Raw genomic sequence first — 17,003 nt, 5'->3', positions numbered from 1 at the left:
ATAAATAGCACTATAAATGAAGGAAAATGTCATTTCTTTTTCACTTGGTGTAACATGACTTGAGCTGGTCACGTGGAGTAGCAGGTGGATGCGGAGGGGGAGGAGACATTGGGAATAAAAATGAAAACATATTTTAAAACAATCGTCCTGCCCTGAGAAGATTTTAATAAATAGCGCTGTAAATGAAGGAAAATGTCATTTCTTTTCCACTCGGTGTTACGTGACTTGAGCTGGTCACGTGGAGTAGCAGGTGGATGCGGAGGGGGAGGAGACATTGGGAATAAAGAATGAAAACATATTTGAAAACAATAATTGTCCTGCCCTGGGAAGATTTTAATAAATAGCACTATAAATGAAGGAAAATGTCATTTCTTTTTCACTTGGTGTAACATGACTTGAGATGGTCAAGCAGAGTCGGAGGTGGATGCAGGAGGCGACACAGGACTAAAATAAAATCAGATGATTGTCTTGCCCTGGAAAGATTGGATTAAATAACATTATGAATAAAGGAAAAATGACATTTCTCTTACACTCGGTGTTACCTGACTTGATCTGGTCACGTGGAGTAGCAGGTGGATGCAGAGGGGGAGGAGATGTTGGGTATAAAAATGAAAACATATTTGAAAACAATAATTGTCCTGCCCTGGGAAGATTTTAATAAATAGCACTATAAATGAAGGAAAATGTCATTTCTTTTTCACTTGGTGTAACATGACTTGAGCTGGTCACGTGGAGTAGCAGGTGGATGCGGAGGGGGAGGAGACATTGGGAATAAAAATGAAAACATATTTTAAAACAATCGTCCTGCCCTGAGAAGATTTTAATAAATAGCGCTGTAAATGAAGGAAAATGTCATTTCTTTTCCACTCGGTGTTACGTGACTTGAGCTGGTCACGTGGAGTAGCAGGTGGATGCGGAGGGGAAGGAGACATTGGGAATGAAAATGAAAACAATTTAAAACAAGATTTTTCTTGCCCTGAAAAGATTTTATTAAATAACACTATAAATGAAGGAAAAGGTCATTTCTTTTTCACTTGGTGTAACATGACTTGAGATGGTCAAGCAGAGTCGGAGGTGGATGCAGGAGGCGACACAGGACTAAAATAAAATCAGATGATTGTCTTGCCCTGGAAAGATTGGATTAAATAACATTATGAATAAAGGAAAAATGACATTTCTCTTACACTCGGTGTTACCTGACTTGATCTGGTCACGTGGAGTAGCAGGTGGATGCAGAGGGGGAGGAGATGTTGGGTATAAAAATGAAAACATATTTGAAAACAATAATTGTCCTGCCCTGGGAAGATTTTAATAAATAGCACTATAAATGAAGGAAAATGTCATTTCTTTTTCACTTGGTGTAACATGACTTGAGCTGGTCACGTGGAGTAGCAGGTGGATGCGGAGGGGGAGGAGACATTGGGAATAAAAATGAAAACATATTTTAAAACAATCGTCCTGCCCTGAGAAGATTTTAATAAATAGCGCTGTAAATGAAGGAAAATGTCATTTCTTTTCCACTCGGTGTTACGTGACTTGAGCTGGTCACGTGGAGTAGCAGGTGGATGCGGAGGGGGAGGAGACATTGGGAATAAAGAATGAAAACATATTTGAAAACAATAATTGTCCTGCCCTGGGAAGATTTTAATAAATAGCACTATAAATGAAGGAAAATGTCATTTCTTTTTCACTTGGTGTAACATGACTTGAGATGGTCAAGCAGAGTCGGAGGTGGATGCAGGAGGCGACACAGGACTAAAATAAAATCAGATGATTGTCTTGCCCTGGAAAGATTGGATTAAATAACATTATGAATAAAGGAAAAATGACATTTCTCTTACACTCGGTGTTACCTGACTTGATCTGGTCACGTGGAGTAGCAGGTGGATGCAGAGGGGGAGGAGATGTTGGGTATAAAAATGAAAACATATTTGAAAACAATAATTGTCCTGCCCTGGGAAGATTTTAATAAATAGCACTATAAATGAAGGAAAATGTCATTTCTTTTTCACTTGGTGTAACATGACTTGAGCTGGTCACGTGGAGTAGCAGGTGGATGCGGAGGGGGAGGAGACATTGGGAATAAAAATGAAAACATATTTTAAAACAATCGTCCTGCCCTGAGAAGATTTTAATAAATAGCGCTGTAAATGAAGGAAAATGTCATTTCTTTTCCACTCGGTGTTACGTGACTTGAGCTGGTCACGTGGAGTAGCAGGTGGATGCGGAGGGGAAGGAGACATTGGGAATGAAAATGAAAACAATTTAAAACAAGATTTTTCTTGCCCTGAAAAGATTTTATTAAATAACACTATAAATGAAGGAAAAGGTCATTTCTTTTCCACTGGGTGTCACTTGACGAGATGGTCAAGTGGAGTAGCGGGTGGATTTAAGGGACTTTAGGCTCCTTTCTAGCTAGCTATCTGGCTTTGTTTTTTAGCTTTTTATCCGATTGTTGAGTTGGCTTTTCACTCTTTTAGCTCACTATCCTGCTCCCATTTCGTTTTTTACCTGTTAGCTAACAAGCAGGCAACCTTTTTAGCTATTCAGCTAGCCATCTAGCAAAGTTATTTTAGAGAGGCATGTAAAGGTGGGTGCCCTTTGAGCTAATGAGTAACCAAAACTAGCTCTTTGTTTGAAAAAAGTTGGAGGGCCCTGCTATAGCTCAATTTTTAACCAAAACGAACACGGTATCGTTAGGTTTAAGTCCCCAACATTTATGATAAAAGGCTCTGAAATAAAAGACAAAGAGAATCTGATCCGTTTTAGATATCTTGCAAGGAGAGGATCGAAGATTGTATACCGCCAATCTCCCAAATCACTCTGGAGAAATCTTCAATCTCTCTCCTCTTTTTATTAAGGTTCGCCCTATCGTTCATAAGTCTCAACTTCTAAAGGGAGGGGTTCCACCTAATGAGTTGAGACCGCCGTCTGACTGTTGCTACGCAGAGTTAATTAATCTTCTTTCGCACGCCTTGCTTTCCAGCCGATGATCACAGCTGGTTTCTGTTCGGACACCTCCTTTCTTCTTTCAAGGCTTTCGGTGAAAAACAACTTGAGTTATTTCATGCATAAAAGGAAAATTATTATTACAGATTATTCCGGGGCAAGTTGCACCCATTGGTATGTGAGATAAACAGGGATCAGAATTTTCCGCGGATCCGCGGATTTCCGCTGTTTTTGAACCCCAAAGGTCATTCCGACTTTTTCACTTTTTCTCTTGCGTAGCAAACAAATTCAAAATCCGACTGTCTCACTCTTTCCTTTATTGCTCTGGCGCTCCCTGGCGGCCGTTAGAAAAATTGGCCGCATTGTCGCACAAGCTGCAGGGACTGAACTGCATTTGAACTTATCTTGCAGTATTTACAAAAAAATCAGTTATGTGGGCAAATTATTTTAATCTTCTAAAAATGTTACTTAAATGATAAATATAAGCATGGTTTTGGACAAGTAAATTGCCTAAAACCCAGGTTTTTTTTGGGGGGTGGGGTGGGTGGGGGCAGTTGGGGGGGGGGCTCCGCCCTGGTTTATTCCTGGACGCTGGCTATTTCAGCTGAAAATGAAAATCTCCATTCTGATCCCTGGATAAAGAGACAGACTGTACAAAAAACAACTCATGGCCTTGAAGAACAGCTTACGGCTGAAAACTACAAAAAGGGCTGAGAACACTTATAACATATCAATGTCAACTGTAGGATAAATATATGTATATAATTCCAACAGGTATCGAACGCAAAACATTTAAGTAAGGTAAACAAGCGAGGTTTGTATTTATCGCTTTCTCCTCGAACTACTGGAGTATTCGATGACGAGGCCCGTCGGGAAAAAGGAGCCCAGCCGGTGTAAGGTTTTAACATTTATTAAACTGAAATCTGACTCTGAAGACACTTCACCTGTCAGGACCTTTACAGTTGGAGCATTTTCAAAAGCCAGGGAAATTTAATCAGCCGAACGACGAGTATAGTCCACATATCAATTTATTTAGCATAATCAAAGAGTTGAACAAATCGGATCTTTCTGCCGTGCCAATATTACGATTGTGTGCTGGAGACCACGAGGTTCCTGGGTCTCCTTCTCTTATCACCCGGCAGTGGCTCAGGAGGTAGAGCGCTCGTCTTGGGATCAAGAGATCGCAGTTCGAATCCCGGCTCCTCCGTGTTACATGTTGAGTGTCCTTGGATAAGACACTGAACCCCTAATACCCCTAATAAGCAGGTTAGCGCCTGGGAAATGTGAAGCACAATGTAGAGCGCTTTGGGAAGTCTTGACTTGAAAAGCGCTATATAAATGCAGATAATTTCATTTCATTTCATGAAATGTTCACGCCCCATGATCAAGCCTCTGGCTGATTGGTCTGCGCTGTGTCGATGCAAATTTCCCAATAGTCCTTTGAAGCTTGGGAGGAGGGTGGTAGTTCATCTCCCTCTGGACAGAATGGGGTACGACACACTCAAGGTTTCTCTTTTTCCTCACGCTGAGGTTTTGAGTTGTTCCCTGCCCGCATGTTGGTTTAAGATCAGGTCATTGTGTCAGTGTAATCCTGTGCAGTCCTTTGAGACGTTTTTGTGATTAAGGGCTATATAAATAAATGGGACTTGACTTGACTTGACATTCGAACCCCCCAGGCGAGGTGATAAGTCATTGTTATCTGCACAGACTGAGACCAAAGTCTTATTCCAAAGCACAGACGTTTTACGACACCCTTCTAAAAAGTTGCACTCAAGGCTGAGGTCAAACTTAGGACAAGTATTTCTGAGCACAAGTGGAATAAAACAGCGTATAAAATAGTACATAACTTCACCGGGCTTTTTCCGATTCCGTCGACGAGCCGCCTCCGACTTTGCCTTTGTACACGCTGGGAATTTCCGCATTCGGGCCCTGGACAAATTGCCGTCGCTTTCCGTCGGCGCGATGAAAACGCGGCCGCCAAGCTTAATTACCTCTTGCCCGCGTGTCGTCGGGTACTCGTTGATTAAAAAACACAATTTACACAAAGACGACATTTGGGTCCGCTCACTCCAGACGAGAATAAATGAATTGGGGAGAAGCTCATTAAAAATGGATGTCTTGCTGCTTTCGCTCGAAATCTCGTCTTCGCCGACGTGTTCGCAGATGTAATTACAATGCCTTGAAAAAGCATTATCGGAAATATTTCTGAAATATTTTCAGAATAATACAGTTTCGGTTTGTCCTCAATAACTCCCGATTTGACTCGGATACTGCACTTTCATCATCCGGTTTCCGTTGTTGTCAGTGTAAAGCAGGGGTTGGCAAACTACGGCCCGCCAGGCTTTTTCAACCGGCTCGCCAAACAAAAACTGGTGAAAATATCACGACAATAAAGCGCTACTCGTAAAAAACGTGTTGTTTTTGTGCCGACTTACTTCCCATTGTCCCTTTGTGTGTCCACAACAATAAAACTGCTCCAGAAATACAACAAAATACTACAAAATGACTGCAAAACTAAATATTTAGTGCTTGAAAACAGGGACCCAATATAATATTTAGCTCTAAATATACTCTAGAAATATTACAACACTAATATACAATATCACTTAAAAATGTTCCAACAAAAATACCACCAGAAAAACGACAGAAATATTAAGGCAAAAATAATACAGATATACAAAAATTATACTATGGAAGTACTACAAAAATACCACTGAAACTACAGAAATACTAAAAAAAATCTCAACTAATATGGAAATGCCACTAAAATACTACTAAGAAAATAGTACTATGGAAATACTACAAACATTCCAATGCGGAAAGACGACCAAATATTACAAATATGAACTCCAGTAATACTACAAAATAAAATGTTAAAAAATGCTACACGTATCCTACATAGAATTTACAATAGAAATACTCCAGAAATTCTACAAAAACAATACTATGGAAATCCTACAGAAATGGTCGGTTGGTTCGATCCCTTAAGCACTTTGGTGTGTCTTGGGCAAGTACGGCCTGGTGGCGCCAAAATTCTACAAAAATACTAAAACATACGATTGCAGTAATACCACAAAACTATATATGAAATGCAGTGCTTAAAACACGGGAACCCTATATGATTCAGCTCGTTTCAAAATCAATTTAAATGGAAAAGGAAATATAACGTGTCTGTCAGGACCAGAACGGAGACAGGACCCACTTGCGTAACGTTTCTCTCAGTTTTATTAGAAGAAAGGAAAGGGTTGCGCCCACGATCCTTTGATCGCTGGACGCGGGAAGCAGGTCGCTCAGAACGCGGAAGTAGCACTTCCGTGGCGAGCGGTGTCGGGAACAGGAAAAAACGGGTCAGTAGCCAGGACAGGAGAGCAAAAAACGTGGTCTGGATCAGAAACAAGTTCAAAGCCAGGGGAGGAGATGTGGTTAGGATCAAAAAACGGGTCAAAGCTGGGAAACAGACGGGAGCAAAAGCAGGTGGGAGTCAGGGTCGAAAAGGCTTGCCTAGAGTACACTGAGGTTAGCAGACGGACTGACAACAAAAAAGGATGGGTTAGAATAGTAAAAGGGAGCCAATCAGAGTCTGAAGCTGTCCTGAAGAAGTCATTTGAACTCGGGGGCCACACGATAGAACAAAGATTCTGTCGGGGGCCGGACTAGTAGATTCAAGAGAAAGACAGAGACAAAGATAAAGAAATAAGAGAAAGAGGGAGGGAAAAGGAGAGAGGGCAGAACAAAGAAAAAGAGAGAGGGAGAGAGCGTGAGAAACAAAAGAGATAAAAAGAGAAGTCGTGAGAGAGGAGGAAAGAAAGGGAGAGGAAGAAAGAAATCAAAGACAAAATAGGAAGACAGAAGGAGAGAAAAGAAAGAGCGAAGGGTATGAAGAGAGAAAGATAAAAGAGAAAAGGAAAAAAGGAAGTTAGTGCAAAAGAGGTTTAAAGACAGAGAGAGAAAGAGACAAAGAGCAACAAAGGAAGAGAAAAAGAGAGACACAGAGAGTGGGAGAAAAGGGTGAGAGAGAGAGAGAGAGAGAGAAAGAAAGAGAGAGTACAGTGGGATCTCGGTTATCGCGGTTAACGGGGACCAAAACCACCCGCAAAAAGTGAAAATCTGCGAACTAGCGACGACCCTTCAAAAAGAAAAAAAGAAAAATCTCATCTCATCCCATTATCTGCACCGATTATCCTTATTAGGGTCGCGGGGGGGCTGGAGCCCATTCCAGCCATCTCCGGGCAGTGGGCAGGGGACACCCTGAACGGGTTTCCAGCCAATCGCAGCTGCAAATCACATTAGTTCTCGCAGCTTGCTGCGTTCTTCGTCGACGCACGAGCCGAGTGATGCGCCGCTAAGAGTCGTACAGCCGGGCGACTTTACGTCCGTCCGGGACGATCGGAGACAAATTCACGACAGGGTTTTTACTTGCGGGTGCCGTTCGGTCGCTCCCGCGAGCGAGCCCCTAACCCGCGGCGCGGGTACTTTCGGGCGCGATACGCACGACACCGACACAGTTACAGGAGTCCCGATCACGCCCGCCGCCTTTTCTCGCGTCGCGCCGTGTGACGCCGCGTCCGCCGAACTCACTCCGTCCCGCGGCCCGGGAGGGATTTTTGAAGACGTGAATTGTTGGACATTGTTTGATCTGCTCTTGTTAATTGTTCCAAAGTTTGACTCCGCACACAGACACACACATACTTTTCCTGGTGGTTCTCACCTTTTGGAATTATAAATTTACGACAAGTGATAATTTCCCTTTTTCCGAATGAATCATTTATGGATGTTTTCTGGCACGATGTTTAGTTGCAGTTGTGCAGTGAAACATTTGACTAAATCATCCAATTTTAATCATTTGGACTGCAGGAATAAAATATGAGTATGATCTCGATATCCTACATTGTGTATGGTTCCAATTGCTCGTTTTTGGAGGATAAAAAGGGGCCAAAGTCAACTTTTGTTAAATTAAATACAGTGTGTGAGTAAGAGATGCAAACTAGCGTTTTTCTTTAGCATGTCGCAGAGAAGCTCCGCCTTCACTCGACAGCTGATGACAGGCTGTCCGTCCGATTGGGCGGAAGACACGCGGGCGGCTTCTACGCGACACGTCCCGTCTTTTGTTCCCGCGATTCGGTTTTGCTGGTTATTGTTACCGTCTTGCCTGCTCTGGTTGGGGGCGGCAGTAGCTCAGGAGGTAGAGCGCTCGTCTTGGGATCAAGGGATCCCAGTTCGAATCCCGGCTCGTCCGTGTTACATGTGGAAGTGTCCTTGGGTAAGACACTGAACCCCTAATACCCCCAATAAGCAGGTTAGCGCCTTACATGGCTGGAAGGCCGCTATTGGGAAATGTGGAGCACATTGTAAAGCGCTTTGGGAAGTCATTGACTTGAAAAGCAGATCATTTCATTTCATTGCTCTGGTTGGTCAAACTTGTAGAGGACAGGTTCTCAACTGGACCATTTTAGGTCAAGAGCCAGTTTGAAAACAAAAAAACAAATCATTTCACCTCAAGGTTTAAGACCGTTCAACACGTTTGTTTGTGATGATACAATGTTCAATATTTAGGATTTAAAAGAAGTGTTTCCAGTTTGTTATTTGACTGACCGCTCAGGTTTTAACGGCCAGTCAGAGGCAAGTGTATGTTGGACAGGACGTTGACTGTGATAGGCCAATGTACTCTGTCGGTCAAACATCGAGCGTTTTTAAGAAAATGGCTACCGAAACAAACGGCCGTGTGACGCTAGTAGCCTTGGCGTCTCCTTACGATGTAAATATATCATCCATCAAATTCGATCTGAGGGAAATCAGAAGCGTGCAAAGAAATGGTGATCATTAGCAGGTGCTCTGTGGATTATTATCGGGTTTAGGAAACGACTCGAGCGGTGTCTGGAGGGAAGCCGATAGCGAGGCTGTAGGTCCATCCAGGCTAACGACTTTCTCAAGACATTCCTTGTGATCCTGTATCATACCAACAAAAGATCCATTACCCTCAAAACAGACGACCCGGAGCGACAAATTGTGAGATACCGCTACGTTCAGGACTTGTATTTTAATCCTCGCAGAGACCTGGCTGAAGTCGCGGTTACCTGATGCTAGCTCCAAGCTTGACAGCCGCTCTCTAAATCGCTTTCTTACTCTGAAAGGAGAAGCGCTCCAACTTCGTCATGCCTTTGTAGTATGCCAATGAACGCCCTTTATTGAAATGCAATCATAAAATTTGTTTTTATTTGTACATCTGTTGTTGTTATTTTGTTAGAGTGGTATGCTCTCAGTCGGTAATGACATCATCTCGAAGTTTGACACTTGTACTACTAGGTACTTATAACGATTGAAGAATCAAAAAGTAAATAATGGTTAGCAGACTCCAACCCTAGCAAAAGCTCCACAAAAGAGGGCGCAATTGTCTTAAAGGTAAAGTATGTCACTAGGAATACTCACTGAACACAATTAGCACAGAAAATGTATTTTTCCTTTAAAATCGAAAATTGCATGACAGTTACATTAATGGTCTGAAAAAAATCGCAATTTGTGTTTTTTTTTCCTCAAAATGGTGCAGCCCCAAAAGGGCTGGAAGTCCACCGATGATCGACACTGACATTTTGGAATTTGTCAGATATCAGTACTGGCATATCCTTTCATTCGATGGGCCGATCATCAAGTCTCAGATGTAGCCTCTTTTGCTCCTATTCTTGCCTCCTCCCTTGCTACCCACCCCACGTTGTCCGATTGGGGGCGAAGCCACTGAACAGGTACAATAACGTTAGAGCTGCAGCGCTGCCAACTTGCCCAGTTCCGTGATAGAAAAGCGATTCAGAGTAAAAAGCGTGGTTAACTTGTTTCAGGAAAACACATTCAGTTGGAGACTGATAGATTAGCTCTTTTCATAACACGAGTTGGTCAATTTAAGCGTATGTGTTTGTGATTGAGAGAGAGTATAAAAAGTGGAAGGCTGAGTGATGAGCTGTTACCATAACATGAGTTTGTCAATCTGTATCTTGTATTTGATTTTAAAAGTCTCAAAAAGGCCCAGAATCACCCCTATCGGTTGTTGGAATAATATACATAAGTTATTCAACTTTAAGATAATTGATGTGTGTTATATGTTTGCTAGAAATATTGTGCGTACATAATAGGATGTTCTCACAAGCAAAAGTTTTCCACTGCACCCTAGAGAGAACTAACGGTGTGAATCAGTTACAGATTTGACCCGCAGGCCAAGGTTCTATCCTGAAGATAGCTTGAAAACAGTTAATCAGTCACTATACAAATAACAAACTGTTGTGTAAGAACTGGTTTCAACTGGGCCTCACCCCTTTCCCCTTAGCAGTCGAAACCACCTTTTAACGAGGGCGTTCCTTTCTGAATAAAAGGCAAGCAGAGGGAAGACTGCTTCAGAGTGAGAGGAGGATTGTATGAAGCAGCCTTCCTGTCACTTCCCTTGCAAGTAAAACCAAACACAATTCTTTGTGTCTTTTTGTATGCAGGTTTTTGTTACAGGTGTTGGGTTGAACCTGACATCGTTCCATCCCCGGAAAAGCACGTCTTTCTCCCGAGCCCATCAAACGCTATTTTCTTTTACGGCGAGAGGAATCGTAACCGCGACGTGAAATGGGCAGCGTCGAAGCCGCCGAGCGCCGCTCGTACGATTGCCGACGAGAGGCCCGCAAAAACGTTTCACGAGTCTGCCGTTTGGAGGAGGAATCATGGGAAAAAAGCTGGACTCTTTTATGAGGGACTTGTCGTTTGCTCGTTTGAGTAGGCGGGGGCTTTTTAGATCGTCGCACGATCTCTTTTATTTTTTAGACCAGTGGTGGGTAAACCAGGTTTTTCGTCAAAATATAATGAGTACTACTAATAATAAGAAAACAGTTTTGTCCCTTTTGTGGGTCTCCAACAAAAATACTACAACAGAAAATTACTTCAAAATCTATTTAAGTACCTAATATCAGTAACCTAATATATTATTTTGCTTTTATTCTACTACTGCAGAGGTATTGCTAGAGAAATATTACAAAAATACAATTACAGAAAGAAAGAAAAAGAACTATGTAAATACGAAAAAATACTACTATGGAAATACTACAAAAATACTCCTACAGAAAAAAGAAATGGAAAATACTACAAAGTTACCACAAAATACCACTACAGTAATATTATAATAAAAAACCACTACATAATATTATGACGAAACTACTACAAAAATAGTAGATATACTCCAAAAATTGAACTATGGAAATACTTCTACAGTAATCCTACTATAAAAATACGAGGACAGAAATACTGTACTACAAAAACACGACTACATGAATATTACAACAAAAATACTGCAGTATATAATAATACAGAAACACTCACAAAACTGTTCCTATGGAAATACTTCAAAAATGCTACGAAGGTAAAACTACAGTAATACTACAAAAGAAATACTACAAAATGCTCTAAGAAAAATACAAGTACTGTAATACTCACTAAATATCAATTTGAATACTTAAAACAGCGACATGATTTATTTTCAATAATTTTTGAGCATTTCAAAATCAATTTGATGAAAGTAAACATTTTAAAAAACTAAAACTAATATGTAGAAATCTGGATGTACACAGTATAGGTCTACAGGATGGGCCCCCGAGCCACATTTTGGAACCCCCCTCTCAGAATAGTTGCCCGCCTCTGTTTCAGACAGTCTCACCACCTGTTTACGTCTTTGTAGAGTAGAATGTCTTTCTAGGTGAGTTGCAGAGTCGGCAAAATCATTGATTAGAGTGTTGGTCTTTTTATAGGGCAGTTTTCACATCCGGGGTAACTCGCCTGACTGCCCCCAAAAGACAGTCTTGATGTTCAATGTTGTTCTCGCCTGCCTGGGGGAGTGAATGTCTTTCTGAGTCAGCAAAACCAAAAAAGTCATGTTTATTTGTATAACCCTTTATCAAAGTGCTTAGTCTGTTTTTTTTGAGAGAGAGAAAAAGAAAGAAAGATCTCAAAAGACAGAGAAATAAAACTACAAGATGGGTAAAAGAGAAGGAAAGTAAGAACTATAAAGAGAAGAAGAAAAAAAGAAAGAAAGAAAAAAATCAAGGGAGGAAGCGTAGGAGAAAGAAAGCTTACAAGAAAAAGAGAAAAAACAATGAGAGGGAGAGAGAAAGTAAAGCAAGAAAGATAGTAAAAGCGAGAAAGAAAAATAAGGGAAAGAAAAAAAGTCAGCAAAACCAACAGTGCTGAAAAAAAGAAAGAACACTAAAGAGAGGGAGAGAGTGAGAGAAGGAGAAAGGGGGAAGGAAACAAAAAGGGGGAGAAGATGGTAAAAAAGGAGAACAAAGAAAAGAGGAACAAGGTAAAAGGAGAAGAGAAAAAGAGGGAAAATCTGTGAAAATAGGGAGGAAAAATAATAAAGAAGAAGAATAAAGAAAAAGAAAGGGGAACAAAACCAAGAAACCAACAAAAAAGCAAAGAGAATTAAAAAAAAGGAATCAATAAAGAAATATGAACAGAAGACAGAAGAAGAAAAAGAAAAAAAGGAGAAAAAGACAAAGAAAAATGCAAGAAAGAGGAGGAAAAAGGGAAAAAGAGAAAGAAATAAACGCAAAAATCCAAATGAGGTTTGTATTTTCCCCTTATTATTCAAATCAATCGTGTTATTTTTGTACCACCAGGAGGCGCTCAAGAATACACACTGTCCCTTTAATGTGGAAACACTCAACACATCGTGACAGAAGCAGCGTAGGTCGGAGTCGCGAGTGCGCCGCCGGCGCCTGACAAAAAAGAAAAACAGTCTTTTCATGTGTCAGACCTTGTCAACTCGAAAGAGGGGAAAAAAACTAGAACAAGTTGAAGAAAAAATCAGACAAAGAAAGAAAGAGGCGGACGGAAAGAGTCGGAAAGAAAGAGAAAAATAAGGAAAGGAAGCAGTTGAAAGGACAAAGAAAAATACAAAAAAAAAAGAAAATGCAAAAGACGAGTAAAACGAAAACGGACAAAAGAACGGGTAGAAGGAGAAAGACGAGGGAAAACAAAAGAAAGACGATTAGAAAAAAGAACAAAAGAAATTAAAAAATGAAAAGAGACAGGCAGAAAAAAAACAGAAAGGAAGGAAGAGAAAGAAGGGAGGAAAATAGAGGTGGAAAAAGAGGGAAATGTAGGAAAGAAAACAAAAGAGATAAAAAAATGAAAAAGAGACAGGCAGAAAGATACAGATAGGAAGAAAGAGAAAGAAGGGGGGAAAGTAGAGGGGGAAAAGAGGGAAATGTAGGAAAGAAAAAAGATAATAAAAAAGAAGACTAATAAGAAAGACAGAGTGAAAGAGAAATTGAATGTTAAAGAAGAGGGAAAAGAAAAGAGAAATAAAGGAAAGAAAATGATAAAAGAAGACAAAAGTAAACTGAGACGGTCGGAAAAAGACAGAGGTTAAGAGGAAAAGAAATGAAGGAGAAAGAAGAAAATGAAAAAAAGAAAAGAAGACATAGGAAGAGAAAAAAAGAGAAAAAAATGAGACAAAAAATTAAAAAAGGAAAATCAAAATAATGCAAGAAAGATAAGAATAATGGAAAGAAAAAAATGCTAGCAAGCAAGGGAAAAGAAAAGAAAAAAGTAGAGAAAATAAGGATGAATTAAAGAAAAGGCGAAAAGGGAAAAAGACTAAAATGCAAGACGTCCTGTTGTCATAGCAACACATGGATTGGCAGCAGCGAGTGCCACGTTGGAGGCTCAAAGTGAGGCCCCGCCCTCTTTCACTTTCGACCACCATCGACATTGTCTCTCCGACGCTAAAGCTAGCCACGCCAAAGCTAGCCGTGTCAAAAGAAAATTCCACCGACTAGTACAGTACAGCCTCGAGATACAACCGTGACAATCGATTTGGGGATCGTGGCGTGACCTGGTACGGTGGAGTAGCAGGTGGATGGAAATGGAGGAGGAGACAAATTAAACAGGATTTTAAAACAACAAGCAAATATTGTAATACTCTCAGAAGGTTTCCTTCCTTTAATCGTCTCCTGATTGTTACGTCCGTATTCTTTAGCGAGGAAAGCCATTTATGGGCCTTCATATCTCTAGATGGATTTTTTTTTCAATGTCCATCATCTTTTTGCTTCTCCCTTTAGCATCGCCACCAGGTTTGGAACCTAGAACTAATAAAACGGCACCAAAACAGTCTTTGTTTTGCAGACATGAAAAGTCTTTACAAAGCATACTTAATTCTTAACTGAAGAGAAAGGCATTGTGGGAAGGTGTTCAGCCAATAGCATATCAACCACTCATGATGATGAAAACCAATAGCAGACCTGCGTTTTATAGGACGTAGATTGATACCAGACTCTACAAATGCCGCAAAGTTCATTTCAGTTTTTTCATTCTGCCCCCAAAAAAGAGATAAAGAACCCCATTGTCCCATCGCTTCTCATTTGGAGTCAGTAAGAAGGTGGAGAAGAAACACGAGGAACAATAGCAAGATGTCTATCAAGTATCTCTCCATTTTGTCTCCACATCCGGTCGGTCGTCGATTCCAGAGTCTCCTTTCCTTTCAAGAAAAGCTGGACTCTCTAGAAAAGATTGCTTTCAGGACTTGGGCAAAGATCTTCCGGAAGCGTTTCTGAACGCCCGTCAGAAGGATCGCGTCCTTGACTTGGAGAGAATCTTCTGGAAAGCTCTGCCAGACCCGCCCCACCTAGAGTTAGACTTTTTTTGAACTTGTAAGCGTCCATAAGGAGAAACGATTCCAGGACTTGCGGAAAATCTTCCATAATGCTCTGCTGGAGGCGTCCCCAAGAGCAAAATGTTTTGTGTGGAGGTCTTATGAGTCATTTCAAAGGATCACTTCCAGGACTTGCGGAGACCCTTCTGGAAGGCTCAGCCAAAAGTGTGCCAGCAGAGATGTTTTTTTTTTTTGGGTAGAACTTCGATTTAAGGACTACCAGAGAGTCTTCCGAAAAGATCTCCTGGAAGCAGCCCCCAAGGGCTGAGTGTTTTCGGTGTAACTTCTCAGCGTTCGTCAGAAGGATCGCTTTCAGGATGACCAGAGAGTCTTTTGGAAAGATCTCCTGGAAGCAGCCCCCAAGGGCTGAGTGTTTTCGGTGTAACTTCTCAGCGTTCGTCAGAAGGATCGCTTCCAGGACGACCAGAGAGTCTTCTAGAAAGATCTCCTGGAAGCAGCCACTGAGGGCTGAATGTTTTCAGTGTAACTTATCAGCGTTTTTTTCTGAATGATCGCTTCCAGGACGACCACAGAGTCTTTTGGAAAGATCTCCTGGAAGCAGCCCCCGAGGGCTGAATGTTTTCGGTGTAACTTCTAAGCGTTCGTCAGAAGGATCGCTTCCAGGACTTGCGGAGACTCTTCTGGAAAGCTATGCCGGACCCGCCCTAGGGCAAGACGTTTTCAGCCTCCATCAGAAGGAACGCTTCCAGGATTTGCAGAGAATCTTTTGGAAAGCCCTTCGAAAGTCCCGGTTGAAGATGGTGTAGATGACAGGATTAAGCGAGCTGTTGCAGTACCCGATCCAGAAGAAGAACTTGAAGAGCGTGTCGGGGATCTTGCACGACTCTCGGCAGATCCCGTACAGGCTGTAGGAGAAGAAGAAGGGGAACCAGCAGAGAACGAAAACCCCCATGACCACCGCCAGGACGAAAGTGAAGCGTTTTTCCCGCGCCGCCGACACCTTCTTGCGGAGGACGGTGCTCCGGCGCTTGCGGCGGGATGAGAAGAGCTCCATGGACTTGGAGCGGCCGGAGAACTTGGAGGCGGAGCTGCTTTTGCGGCTGGACTTCCCGTCCTTGGAGTTTTTCTTGGGTCTTTCGTCGGAGGAGCTGCTGTCTTCCGGATCTTCGTGCCGGTCCGCCTGGTGGTTTTTGGACCCGCCGGCGGCCGTTTCCCCGCAATGGCCGTTCTCGCCTTCCCTGACGCTCCCGCCCTTTTCCGACTTAAAGGAACCGCCTTTGTCCGTGTCTGTCGGCCCGTTCTCCCCGGCGTCCCTCTTCTTTTCCGACATGGTCCTGGTCCTGGTTTTCGCCACCTGATAGATCCGAACGTAGACCAGAATCATGATGACGCAGGGGGCGAAGAAGGATCCGACGCTGGAGTAGAGGATGTACCAAGTCTCGTCGTTGATGATGCACTGAGGACCGCTCTCGTTGCTGCTCCTGTCCATGGAAATCAAGGGCGGGAAAGAGATCACGGCGGAGATCACCCAGACCACCACGATCATGGCCTTGACTCTTTTGGGGGTCCTCTTCAGGTTGTACTCCACCGCCTGCGTCACGGACCAGTAGCGGTCCAAACTGATGGCGCAGAGATGCACGATGGAGGAGGTGCAGAACAAGACGTCCAAGGCCAAGTAAATGTCGCACCAGACGGTCCCGAAAAGCCAGTACCCCGTCAGTTCGTTGGCCAGGGAGAAGGGCATGACCAGCGTGGCCACCAGGATATCGGCGCTGGCCAGGGAGACCAGGAACAGGTTCTGGGGCGGCTTGAGAGCTCGGCTGGTTAGGACTGCGATGACCACCAGGACGTTGCCCACGATGGTGAACGAGATCAGGAACGTCACCAGTCCGGCCAGACTCCAGACCGCCAGGGGACTGTACCTGGTCCGGGACGAGCTGACGTTGCCGTCGTAGGTCTCCGGACCGTCCTCCCAGGTGGAGAAATTGAGGAAATCCATGCCGGGGGATTCTCTGAGAAGCTCAACTGCTTCTTCTCACGCTAGCCGAAGGGAAAAAAACATCCGGTGTCTCTGCGGTTTCGGGTTTTGCGCATCTCCAGAGAGTCTGCTCGCCGAGTCGGCATCTCCGGTCTGCCGACGGAGAGCCGACACTCCTGTGAGCCGGTCCTCCCTCCCCGCTCCTCGCCGCTCTCTCTCCTCCGCTGGAGAAGGGCGAGCGACAGCCCAGCCTCTTTTTCTTTTTTTCCGACGCGGAAAAAAAGGAAAGACTCTCCGCGGAAGAGTGGGGAGAAATTGAATCGAAACGAATGCCATAGAACAAAACAGACACATCAATAAATAAGGTCATACATAAATACTGCATTTTGTCGTTTCAGTATTACATCCGGCAGGTATTTCTCATCTCTTTTGTGTATTTCA

At 42.9% G+C, this 17,003-nt stretch overlaps 1 protein-coding gene and 1 long non-coding RNA gene across 2 annotated transcripts in view; one reads left to right on the top strand and one right to left on the bottom strand.

Annotated features, from left to right (window-relative positions):
- LOC148360419 (uncharacterized) overlaps positions 1-11,273 on the top strand; it is a 56,944-nt gene extending 45,671 nt beyond the window's left edge. The window contains exon 5 of the long non-coding RNA XR_015851062.1: positions 10,422-11,273. This is a non-coding gene — a long non-coding RNA (uncharacterized LOC148360419). The remainder of the gene's footprint in view (positions 1-10,421) is intronic.
- A 1,316-nt stretch (positions 11,274-12,589) lies between these two features.
- On the bottom strand, positions 12,590-16,773 carry adra2c (adrenoceptor alpha 2C). Its single transcript, XM_088341250.1, has one exon. It carries the CDS (start codon positions 16,581-16,583, stop codon positions 15,315-15,317), a length of 1,269 nt encoding a protein of 422 aa, XP_088197376.1. The 5' UTR covers positions 16,584-16,773; the 3' UTR covers positions 12,590-15,314.
- Between the last annotated feature and the right edge of the window lie 230 nt (positions 16,774-17,003).

Source organism: Urocampus carinirostris, chromosome 8 (genome assembly GCF_059441175.1).
Source record: "Urocampus carinirostris isolate Australia breed hairy pipefish chromosome 8, RoL_Ucar_1.0, whole genome shotgun sequence".
Lineage (NCBI taxonomy): Eukaryota > Metazoa > Chordata > Actinopteri > Syngnathiformes > Syngnathidae > Urocampus > Urocampus carinirostris.
The sequence above is the reverse complement of the archived record's forward strand: the minus strand, read 5'-3'. Positions and strand labels throughout refer to the sequence as shown.